At 42.9% G+C, this 12830-nt stretch overlaps 1 protein-coding gene across 1 annotated transcript in view; it reads right to left on the bottom strand.

The window, feature by feature from the left end:
- Positions 1–12830, bottom strand: part of LOC135915250 (glycogen phosphorylase-like) — a 48741-nt gene that overhangs the window by 26049 nt on the left and 9862 nt on the right. The window contains exons 4-8 of the mRNA XM_065448267.2: positions 11387–11569; positions 10563–10694; positions 8871–8982; positions 8143–8225; positions 5005–5241 (exon numbers count right to left, since the gene is read on the bottom strand). Coding sequence (XP_065304339.2) covers positions 5005–5241; positions 8143–8225; positions 8871–8982; positions 10563–10694; positions 11387–11569 — 747 coding nt within the window. The remainder of the gene's footprint in view (positions 1–5004; positions 5242–8142; positions 8226–8870; positions 8983–10562; positions 10695–11386; positions 11570–12830) is intronic.

The raw sequence follows: 12830 nt of genomic DNA, 5'->3' as shown, positions 1-12830 counted from the left end.
AAGCAGATCAGTAACCGTCGCCAATCACCATTCATCATCTTAAACCTCAACTGCTGCAGCGTTGTCAACGAAGTAGAACAGCTTGAAGGCACCCTTTGCTCGCTTGACCCCGATATTGCAGTATTGACGAAAACCTGATTAAGTGAAGATATATATGATAGCGAATTTGTCCCGATAAAATACAGAGTAATGCGCAAAGATCGTGATAGAAGAGGGGGGTGTAGCCATTCTTATGAAACATTCCCTTCAAATTTTGAGAATGCCGGACACCTCGGGAGTTGGAAGCGTTTTCTGTAACTTTTGTATTAACGTCAAATACATTCTTAATACCGTATACAGGCTCCCTAACTCGCCTGTTGCAAACTTGGAATGCTTAAAAGAATCCATGTGCACCCATATAAAACTAGCAGATAAACTAATCTTAGCCCGTGATTTTTAACCTGCCAAATGTTGACTGGAGCACATTCACGTACAGCTCCACCACAAATATTGATAGTGAAATGATTGATATTGCTTTTAATTTTGACTTATTACAGGTGAATAACGATTTCACTAGAACCCACAAGGATTCCAATGCAGTTCTCAATCTATTTTTGTAAGTGGAAATATACAACATGATGTCTCATGTATGGTCACAGACGGCATTTCAGATCATCAAGCAGTCGTATTGTCGTTGCAATGTGCTCCTCGCAGTAAAGATGACAAGATTCAGTATTACCAGAATTTTTCTCGTGCAGATGACGCGTCTGTAATTGATACACTAGCATTTCATCTGGACGACCTTAACAATAACACTGCTAGCATGAATTATCTGTGGCTTTTATTTAAAGGCATTATATTCAACTGTATGTAACAGTTTGTTCCAAAGATTGTGAGGAAAGCTATACGTCAGAATGCCTGGATTTCCCGGGAGACGTTGCACGAGCAATGCAAGCTTAAACAGCTTAAAAGTTCCGAAAAAATGCAAACTTGTTCAAATTCCGAAAGGGTCATTGAGGAAGCGTCAAATAAGTTAAAACAAATGATCATAAATGACAAAGAGAATTAATTTAATGTACAGCCTCCTAGTTTTATGAAAACGTTTCCAGGGAGATTCTGGAGGATGATGACTCATTCTTCTTCCCTGTCCGATATATTTATAATAGAAGGTAAGAGTGTACACAATGAGCCGGTTGTATGTTCTGCTTTTAACAATCATTTCAGTAGTGTATTCACAATGGATGATGGTCATGTGCCTTCTTTTTACATGGATTTGCCTTCCATTCCTGATATTGTTATTTCTGAGAACGGTATATATCACTAACTTAAAAATTGATCAAAGAAAATCCCCCGGTCCTGATGGTATACCAAATGCCTTCTTAAAACGCTATGCCAAGCGGTGTGCGAAGTACTTGGAAATTTTGTTTAGTAAATTGCTTCAGGATGGCATACTTCTGGATGACTGGAAAACAGCAATAATCTAACGCTTACATAGATAAGGAAACAATAATTGTGTAAAAAACTATCGACCAATTTCTCCGACTTCAACAACATGCAAAATTTTCGAACACACAATCTATAAGCATGTAATGAGTTTCCTTGATGAGCATTTTGTTGCGATTTTGGCAGGGCTTTTCCACAAACACTCATTTAGAGAAACAATTCACGATTTTGTCAACACAATAAATAATAAAAAACAAACCGACGCTATAATAATGGATTTCAGTAAAGCATTCGACAAAGTAGCCCACAGCAAATTATTTTACAAATTCAGTTTTACACCTAGAAACAATAAGTTATTAAAATGGATACAAGTGTACCTAACCAACCGTTTCCAATTCGTTAGGATAAACCAGACTTCCTCCAATACATTACCTGTTGCCTTTGGCATTCTCCAGGGATCCGTGCTGGGTCCTCTTTTATTCTTGCCTTATATAAATGACACTGGCAATAATCTATTTGTCAAAATTAAACTTTACGCGGATGACTATGCTATATGACGAAATTGACTCACCCCAAGATCAAACCAGGCTAAATAGTGACTTTGGCAAAATAGTTCGATGGTGCCATCAATGGCAAATGGCCATTAACTATGGAAAAAACGTCTTTATAAGAATAACACAAAAAAAGCCCCTTCTCTTACACTATTTTGCCCAGAACACCTACATCTACGAAGTATATCACTATAAATATCTCGGTATACACATTTCACAATCTTTGTCCTAACTTCTCCACAAGCATTAACACTTGGTGCTCATCAAATACCAGCCGGTGACCTGGTTCTATTCCTCGGTGTTCTCCTGGATGCTAACCTCAAATTTGACTCCCACGTTAACAACATTAAGAAAAAAACGGCATTTGGCATTCGCGCTCTAATAAAAGCACGCGCCTTCTTTTCTCGCAAGGCTCTTTTATCACTTTACTTTGCTTTTATCCATAGTCATATTAACTATGGAATCGCTGCCTGGGGCAACACATACAATTGCCACCTGTCATCAGTTCAGCATTTACAAAATCAAGCCATTCGTATCATTACTAGCAGTCCTCGTCAGTCAAATGCATCCATTTTGCTCCGTCAAAACCTCATTTTAACGACCGTGAACTTGTTTCAATATAATTTAACAATCTTATTTTTTAAGTTACTTAACAACCAATTGCTTTACGAATTCGTTGACCTAAATGATTTACATAACCACAATAGAACTAGGTTTGCCTTTAACAGAAATTTTTTACTGCCTCGTGTCCGTACCAACTATGGTAAACTAACATCATCTTTCGCTGGCATATCTTTATGGAATCACTTACCATCAAACATAAAATCACTCACATCATTCTATGCCTTCAAAAAATCCCTTAAAGAGTTCCTTTTGGCGCAGTGACGCAATTAAGGTTCCAAATGTATTATTTATTACCCTATTTCTCTTATGTTTTGCTGTTCACATGCTTGCTGTTGCCTTTAGTCGTTTTGCTCATAATGCTTTTTTATGTATTCTCATGTTTTTTGTGTCTGTTAAAATTTTGTATATGTATATTTCTAGCACACTTATATTTTTAGTTCATGTTCATCTCGGCCTGCCGATCATATTTTTCTCTATTTCGTTCTGTTCCTTCTTCACACAATTTAAAGGTTCTGTTGTACGCCAATTTATTTTTATTTTTTGTTAGTATTACGGTACATTGTAATCACTTTTCTGTTGTTGCACTACAGTTCTTCGTTTCTGTTAGTGTACAATGTATAAGTTTTATTTCTGTCCTGCCACCTATGTAATTTTTTTTCTTATAATTACCCACCGAGGGTCCCGGTTACAGTCTTCGACTTTGGGACCCTCGTCTGTAAAACAAAAATGTAACCGTTTCTTTGTTTGTAATGAATAAACTTGATTTGATTTGATTTGATTTGATTTTCTGGTCAAAACATACTGACAATGTAATGGCTAATTGTCTTCGCAAACTGACCTTCAAGCTCAGCCAAGGTCAAACTGGGACTTGGCTTTCCACTAGCAACGGCTGCTGCATACACCACGCGGGCGCCCACATCCTTAAAATGATCTGCGATGTGGGCAAAGTGCTCGGTCGCATGGGCCTCATCTTCAAAGCGATCTGTGATGTTTACAAAGTGCACCAAGTGCTGGTAGCTTCGTATGTGCTCAGCTTTTGACACTTCATCATCAGCCTGGCTATGCCCACTGCAGGGCAAAGGCCTTTCCCATACTTCTCCAACTACCCCGGTCATGTGCTAATTGTGGCCACGTTGTCCCTGCAAACTTCTTAATCTCATCCGCCCAACTAACTTTCTGCCGCCCCCTGCTATGCTTCCGTTCTCTTGGAATCTAGTCCGTAACCCTTAATGACAACTGGTTATCTTTCCTCCTCGTTAATGCCCATGCCGATTTCTTTTTCTTGATTTCAACCAAGATGTCATTTACTTGCATTTGTTCCCTCACCCAATCTGCTCTTTTCTTATCCCTTCATGTTACATCTACCATTGTTCTTTCCATAGCTCGTCATGTCGTCCTCAATTTAAGTATAACCCTTTTCGTAAGCCTCCAGGTTTCTGCCCCGTACATGAGTACTCGTAAGACACAGCTGTTATACAGTTTTCCCTTGACGGATAATGTCAACCTGCTGTTCATGATCTGAGAATGCCTGCCAAACGCACCCCAGCCCATTCTTATTCTGATTATTTCAGTCTCATGATCCAGATCCGCGGTCACTACCTGCCCTAAGTAGATGTATTCCCTTACCATTTTTAGTGCCTCGCTACCTATCGTAAACTGCTGTTCTCTTCCGAGACTGTTAAACATTACTTTAGTTTTCTGCAGATTAATTTTAAGACCCACCCTTCTACTTTGCCTGTCCAGGTCAGTTAGCATGCATTGCAATTGGTCCCCTGAGTTACTAAGCAAGGCAATATCATCAGCGAATCGCAAGTTACTAAGGTATTCTCCATTAACTCTAATCCCCAATTCTTCCCAATCCAGGTCTTTGAATACCACCTGTAAACACGCTGTGAATAGCATTGCAGAGATCGTATCTCCCTGCCTGACGCCCTTCTTTACTGGGATTTTGTTGCTTTCTTTATGTAGGACTATGGTGGCTGTGGAGCCGCTATAGACATCTTTTAGTATTTTTACATACGGCTCATCTACACCCCGATTCCGTAATGCCTGCATGACTGCCGAGGTTTCGACTAAATCAAACGCTTTCTCATAATCAATGAAAGTTATTACGAGAAAGCATATTTGCGTTAAGCAAGACGTAGCACGAAGCTCAATTTGCTCGCTGCTGCTGCTGTGTCGAGCAACATCTGTGTGTTGTCTTGTGCTGCAGTCATAGATGCGGTAGTTGCCGACGGCACCGAGCAGCGTCTGTGCCCTTTCCCAAAGCAAGCAAAACCATGCTATCGCTCGACAAACTTGGTTTACCCGCATTCAACCACGGCAATCTTTTCTCTAATCTCTATACCAACTAGTTCAACCTCTTGTCCTTCTAAAAGATTTGTTATCACACTTCAAAAGAAATTACCTTGTCGAAACTGAGGCCCTCGATGTCCACAAAGATGCGCACGAGCTCCGGAATGGCAAGCGCCGGGTGTGTGTCGTTGAGTTGGATGGCCACCTTCTCCGGGAACTGGTCCAGGTGGGTGCGCACCGCGTCTGTCTTGCCAAACTTGGAAGATTTGTAACGGCGAAAGATGTCCTGCAGCGTCGCCGCGACCATGAAGTACTCCTGCTTCAGACGAAGCTCCTTGCCCTCGAACACCTGGGTCAGGCAGAGGCGAGAGGTTCACAGATTGAAATACGACGAATACAGCTTCACTGAATTCTTTGGGCAAAAATTTTAAAAAACACGATAGGCTTTAATGCCCCAGTACAGCTGACAGGTTAGGAGAATTGTTGCAGTGGAGAGCCCCGGATTAATTTAGACCGTCTGGAGTTTATCAAAAGAGCACTTGCAGAAAATCTGACTCGCTTTTACTAGTTCATTAGATAGCTGTCAACCCAGTAAACAGGGCACAAAAGTCTTAATTACTTGAGAGTGCAGCAAAAAATTAATTACATTACTTTTTTTTAATGAGACCACTTCAAAATGCACACCAAGTGCATCACGGCTTTGAATGTGAAAAAGGAGGCTATTGATGTCGCCAAAGCCTGGTGTTGTGGTCTTGTGGTACGAGACACCACTGAAGCGTAGGCATGCACACTAAAAAGCCAAGTCCACTCAACACTCGACTGGACAAGAACAAGAGGGGTGAGCAGGTTCCAAGACAAGCGCACCGTTAAATGGGACAATTCGGCAGCTTACAGCAACATGGCCACTGTCACGACCACCACCTCGGGCTGACCAGCATGCTCTCGAATTTTCGATGCCGCATGACCACCACCTCTACTTTGTGGAGACCCCTTTTGGACCCCTATCTCCTGTTCACGTGCGACTCGGGCCGTTCGCCTACGCGATCGCTGGGGACACACAGTTCCAAGCCTTATTTTGGATGGCGTACATTCCGCGCGGCCGCTGGGGCCGGCACAACGCGGAGCCTGCTGCTTGCACACACGGCTCACGCTGCGCCCTGTACCGCGTGTGAGAACAGTGTCTGAGGAGCGGGGCCCCTCTCGCCCTCTCTTCGGATTCTCTCTCGTTCAGCATCGGAGGTGCCCGGGCGCTTTCACCCAAACAGATTGACTTTCGGTGCTCTTGGCTGTCGGACGTGCAGACCCCCTTGGTCCCGCGCCCCTCTGAGCATGCCGGCCCGCTTCTGTGTGGCGAACCTGCTCGGAAGAGCCAGCGTGGCGGAGCGGACTTCCCGGGGGCTTTCACCCGTAGTCTGCGACTGCCACCCCAGTGCCATATTCCTGTACTGTATGCGCATTTCGTACATAACAGGCAATAAACCCCCATTTGTTGGTGCCACGGCTGGAGTCGTCTCTACACCTTGTTGGTGAGTCAGCGAACCTGCCGCGGAGCCCCTTTGCATGCGCTACGGAGTGGCGACGAGCTACGTGTCTCTTTAGATCTTAGCTAGCCGGGTCCGGGCATGTTAGCTCAAAGCCCCACAACTTCTGGCAACGTGAATGGTCTCCTTTTCCACATCTGAAGCCATGCTGTGCCTGAAGTGCATTTTGAAAGCATCGCATAATAGGTGCCACAAGTATTTGTGGGGCTCTCAAGGAGTTCAGGCTTTGTACGGTATATATGGAGTCGGCAGCCACCCAAAAAGACAAAATAGAGGGACAAAAAATTTGCTTGTCAGTATTCGTTAAGGAGGAAACCTTGCAACAGGCAACACTTGGAAATAAAAATTGTCTTGCTTGGCGCTGACTTTACCGAATTTGATTAGATTTGTTGAATTTGAAAGAAGTTAAAGGCTGCGAACTGTAGGAGTAAATGTTTTGTTCAGGTCATCAAATTTAGAAATTTTTAAAGAAATAATAAGAACAGAAGAAGACGAAGAATGAAGTTTATCTCTTTAAATCTACAATAACAAATCATAGCGCAATTTAATAAACTGCACATATCGATGCATCTGAAACAGACAAAACTGATTTATTATAAACCACTCTGAAATGTGCCACTAATGAGCAAGTGAGACTTTTGCAAGACCCTCGTCAGCATCGAAACAATTGTATTCATTGTGACAAACCAATTTGTCACATTCATCTGTTTGAGATGCTTGAACAGATGCAGCTCACAAAAATTGCGACTTCTGTTTTCGGGTGCTAAGTTATGTATTCGTAAACTTTGTGTTGTGATTGTTTTTAACTTGACAATTTTAGACAACATAAACATACTGAAGGTTCTAAATCAAAATCCTGCTTCATACAGTCAGTAGAATTCAGCCCTCTCTCCTAAATGCAGCAAACTTTATTCAAATCGGTTCAGTGGCTGCCTAGTAAGAGTACTTACACAATTCACATGTACAATCGAACCCACTTATAACAATACCGATTTAAAAAATATATCGCGTATAATAACAATGAGCAGCCATGACACTGAACTTTTGTGTGTTCTATTGTAAAATAAACTGCTTACTACAATGTTTCCATGCTTCGTTGTAAGTTATATCAATTAAATCTGGCTACTGGGTATCTGTGCCGAAAGGAAAAAGAAATGCTAAATCATGGAAGATAAAAATATAATGCGAATCAACAGCAGTTGACATTGAAGGAAAACGAGGTCTTCCAGGGTGCATTAGCACACCGTGCGGTTTGTTGTTTGAGAGGAAAGACAGGCTCCCCCACAAGACCTTGTCTTTCTTCAATATTATCTACTGCTGAGTGGCCTTAACTCTGCCCACACCACCTCATCCTGGGTTTAGCATCACCTTATTCTTATACCCCTAGACATGGTTTTTGGGCCTAGATGGGACATACAAAAGAAATGACACATACACATTTTCCTTTCCCATGTCCCACCTAGCGCCCCAAAACCATGCTTAGTAAACCACACCAACATGCCCAAGAATGTCATGTGCTAGTGAAAGAGTGTCTATGTGCTTGTACGTGTGTGTCCATGTGTGAGTATGCATGTGCATGTGTGTAAATGTGTGTCTGTATTCAGTTTCATGCCTATCTCCTATGACTTCAAAGCGCCATCTCAACTAGCAAGTTTCGCTAGAGAGAGAGAAAATTTATTTGTAATGAGATTGGGTAACGCTAGACTCACATTGTCATTGGGGTAGAGCACCCTGGAGATGTTCTCTGCCAGGTTCCGGTCGAGGACAGCCTGAATGTAGTCCCCGTTGTTGACTGCACAGATTCAGGCACAGCACTTGTCAAAAGTGCTGTCGCATCCAGACGTGCCAACAAGAACTGACAGCACAAAGCCCCCTGTGGCTCAAAGGACAATGCAACACACCATTCACAAAGCCCTCATTGAATAATAATGCGATGCTTGGTGGTACGAATTGTGCATTGCTAAGGAAACTGACACCTTTTGTCCGGTCTTCGTTTCCCTCAGAATAGCGAAAACTGCAATTAGGCTGCAACCACAACTATGCTGCTGCTGCGTACCATGGTATAACACTGCAATCTATATATGATTAGAGAAAAGGACTACAGATATTCCTTATGACCTTGCCAACTCACATCTCAGTGCTGACCTCTAATGTTAGATATGTTGAACTTTACATCCAATTTATTTCCACGAACCCAATTTTGGTTATACTAACAGCATTCTGGTACTGTGTTTTTTTACTCAGTACAGCTTCAAGGTAAATTGGAGGATAACGCTCATTAATGGCAGCCTGCATTACAGATTACCGACAGGTCTTAGTGCTGATAATTCAAGTGGGTTGAGTTGTTCAGGTTGAGAGAGTCTGTAGACCAACAATAGGAACCACACTCACTTCCATTATCACGAACCACGAAAAGATTACCACACAACACACTTACAGAAGCGAAGGTTGAAGTTGATGGGCGACTTGCATGACCACAGCCGCATGGTGTTGACAACGTTGTTGCGGAACCCGGGAATGGGGTTGTCGTAGGGCATGGCAAACACCAACTGAAAATACAGGTGTAATCAGAAACAGTTCATGGTTTTGTGCTAAATGTCTCTAAATAAGACCAAGGTGCGTGAAAGATTATGTGGTGCAGCACTTCAGCCAATAAGGACCTTATCACAGTAAAACCTTAACTTGCTCCCAGTTCATATTATTTTAGTGGCTTGCCAATTCAGAGTGGAGAAAGTGTAATCACTATTCAAGTCAAATTCTAGCCAATGTTTTTTCGTCACTCAACAAAGTTTTGTCTGAAGATGTATCGACACAGCTCTGCGACATGCTTGTCAATTTACAATGGCCTTGTTATATTGAAACATTGAATTGCATGCTCTTGTTTACCTTCTCTGCATCTCGATTTTCATCACATGTCCTCCTATTTTTTTTTTTTTTTTACAATGTCTCTTCTGCTCTAACTTTCCTCTTCCATATCTTACCCTGTATCTCTCCCATGGCCGCGGACCAATTGAGGTGTCCAATGTAAGGTTAGACAATTACAATGCCTGTGGCCCGTCCTTTTCATCTTCCTTTCGTCCTTCAATATAGTACACTAAAATACTGCTACTACTACTCGAAAGCTTAAAGGGACACTAAAACCCACTATAAAGCAGCACAGTCGTACCTCAATATAAAATACAGATATAAAATGTCATGGAATATAACGAAGTAGATACCAATATTTCTTGCCAATATCAGCGCATAACAAATTTATGCTTACAGCTATAGCATAAAATGAAATTTTCATGTAAGATGCAACTCGATTATAACAAGGCTCAACAGTGATGGGTTGATCTGCGTTAGCAAGTTATGCTTGTACAATAGCAAAGCAGCCACTCTTCAGCGTCTACAACGACCGGAAATTTCCTACTGCCAAAATGTCGAGTCGCTCACAATGCTTGCCCACTGTGATCAATGGAGTTCTGGAGATACCGCGAAAGAAAAAATAAGAATGCGTGACATTTTACTGCCAGCACAATCTATTGAGTGTGTGCCAGCTTGCCCACCCCATGCTTTTACCATGCATGTTGAGTTAGCGAGCGTTTTTTTTTCTCGCGTCAATACCGAAGATAAGCCCTGAGGAAGAAGAAACACTTTTGGGACACCTGGCAAGCACATTTTCGTTTACGCACCAAGAGCACAGAAGGCATTTGCCAAATAAGAGAGGACAGCAGTGGCAATGGTGGGTTCTGCTTGCTCTACAAACTCGCATTTCGATTGGTGTGAGGCGACGGATTCTGGCAGCAGCAGTGGCAGAAATCTGCCTGGAATCAATCAGCGCCAAATTGATTCCGTGCCGCTCTAGACACCAAATTTCCCAGTGCGAGCGTGCCCTTACCATCAGAGGAAGCTTGGCAAACAAGACAAGATGCGAAACTGAAGGACGGGTAGTGACTTACCAAAAGTAGTATACTGCTCATGGTAAGGCTGATGTTTCTAGTATGCCAAAAGTGTTATTTCCCAAACTGGCATTTGCTTAGCCAACTAAGCCTCTACAGTGTCTCTTTAAAGCAACTTGTGTCAAATGCGAGTGTCAGAATCAACCGAGGCCCCTGCAGGACTGGACGCAGAATGTGCAGCTACTGACCTGTGAGTCAACCCATTTGAAGCCCTTGTCGGTCTTCTCCACACGGCCATAGAAGTTGACAGGAATCATGTACTCTGGGCGAGCCTTTTCCCACGGGTTGCCAAAGCGAAGCCAGTCGTCTGGCACCTCAGTCTGTAGCATCAGAACCAGGTTGCACGCAACAGCAATGACTACAATGAAATAAGTGTATAGAGGGGCTGCGCGACTAGATTTGGTGCAGAAAATACAACCAAGGGGACAAACAAACATCCGTTCCCAACTATACTCGCATTTCATACATAGCAGGCAATGCTATGGAGGCTAGAGGTATGAAATATGAGAAATATGAAAGGACATAGGAAAATACCGCTATCTGTCGTGCAGATATGGGTATCGCGCCATTTTCTCACTTGCTTCGTCTTCACCTGACGGTAATGTGCAAGCAGGACATCATTCATGGGTGTCTATTAAGGACATAAGAGTTGTGCTCTTTGGCACTTCAGGTTTGCTTTTCAGAGTGAAATCGGCCTGCATTCAGTATGCTGCAGAATTTAGTGGCACCAACTTTTCATTTCTGGAAATGGTTACAAGTGCCTCGGATGATCTACTTTAAGTCTTTCACTGCAGTCAACCGTTGGGCTCTTTTGGCTAAGAAGTTAGTCTAATTTGCATATTACTTATCTAATTTAATATACCTTGTGTATTTTACCCAAAAGGATGAAGAGGAAATCATTTAATTATCTCATCTTCTGCACATATCTTCATTGCTCTGTACATACGCACGTGTGCATATACTGCCGGCATAGCAGTCAAGCTTGCGTTACTCTGATCGCCAACGCACCCACCTGCTCGCCATTGGTGATCTTCTGCGTGAAGATACCATACTCGTAGCGGATGCCATATCCGTAGGCTGCCAGGCCTAGTGTGGCCATGGAATCGAGGAAGCAGGCTGCTAGCCGACCCAGGCCGCCATTGCCCAAACCGGCATCCTCCTCGAGTTCCTCCAGTTCCTCAATGTCCAGACCCATCTGCGCAGGCCAACGTAGAAGGCCCAAAGTTGTGGTCAACACAAGTGCGTGCGAAAAAAAAAACCGGCGGTTTCACCAAAAAGGCGAACTAAATTGACAAGCATGGTGCCACACGCACACAAGCAAACATGAACACATCCCCCTCGATGACCTCACACACTCACTGTTGCAATGCTGCAGTGAGGAAGTGCGGCAGCAGCAGCAAGCGAATTGACCTTCATGCTGTTTCTTGCTTCAACGAGAAATAAGTGGCGAAAACGCAGTGCAGACAAAGCTATTAGCACTCAGTGCATTCTGTCTGCATTGCAGATCGCTTTCAAGGTATGGCCCGTGCGGCTGCACCATACACAGCAGCCACCAGAGCAAGACCCTCTTCCCCTCGCCACGACAGTAAGTTAATTTGTTTTTAGATTCCCACCACTGACACCATGGCCAAGATAGAAATGCATTACTCTACATCGCGGTGGAAGCACCGGTGGAGTTCCTGCATCAAGAGACAGTATTCGTGGATGTATATTTACATTTCGTGGAATTGTGCACATGGTAAACTTGCAACAATTCAAGCTCTGCCAATTTCAAATGCTGGTTAATTAAATGAAATCACCTGATTTACATTGGCCTAATGCCATTCTGCTGCATTTGGAAGCTACTCAATTCAAGTATCCCCACCATCTTAATCTAGCTTTTTTTGGCTGCCCAGAAATAGGGAAATTCAGCCATTAACAGCTGATGAAAAGACATTCACGAGGTGCGGATAGGTCAAATATGCTCGCTTATCGTGCTTGGCCTAAAACAATATTGGGCACCCGAATAGCATGCCGACGACCTGGTCTTGTGTTTATGATTGACAAAAAAAAAAAAAGTAAGTTATGCCATTTACTGTTTTGAAACTGTGCTATGGGGGTGATTTAATGTGTACCTAAATTTAAGGAAATGAGTGTTCATGCATCCTACATTGTGTTTCTTTAATGTTGGGTTACATTGAACAAAAATATGTGAGATTCCTAGAAATACAAATTAATGCAACCCAACCGTACTTGTCAAGCAGAGCCAGTTAGTCGTAAGTACTAGTGACAACTGGAAAATGTGGGTTTGAATAAAAATGTCTACCATTTAGCCCTCCTCACAGAGTCTTGAACCTACAAGCAGAACGTCATGCCTGGAAGAGGCTGCAGATTGTATGAATCCAGTTACAACCCTGCCAAGCAAAAGGCACGAAGAAGTATACGCACTCAACAACTACCTTAACTGCTGACATGCG

This window comes from Dermacentor albipictus, chromosome 7 (genome assembly GCF_038994185.2).
Source record: "Dermacentor albipictus isolate Rhodes 1998 colony chromosome 7, USDA_Dalb.pri_finalv2, whole genome shotgun sequence".
NCBI lineage: Eukaryota > Metazoa > Arthropoda > Arachnida > Ixodida > Ixodidae > Dermacentor > Dermacentor albipictus.
The sequence above is the reverse complement of the archived record's forward strand: the minus strand, read 5'-3'. Positions and strand labels throughout refer to the sequence as shown.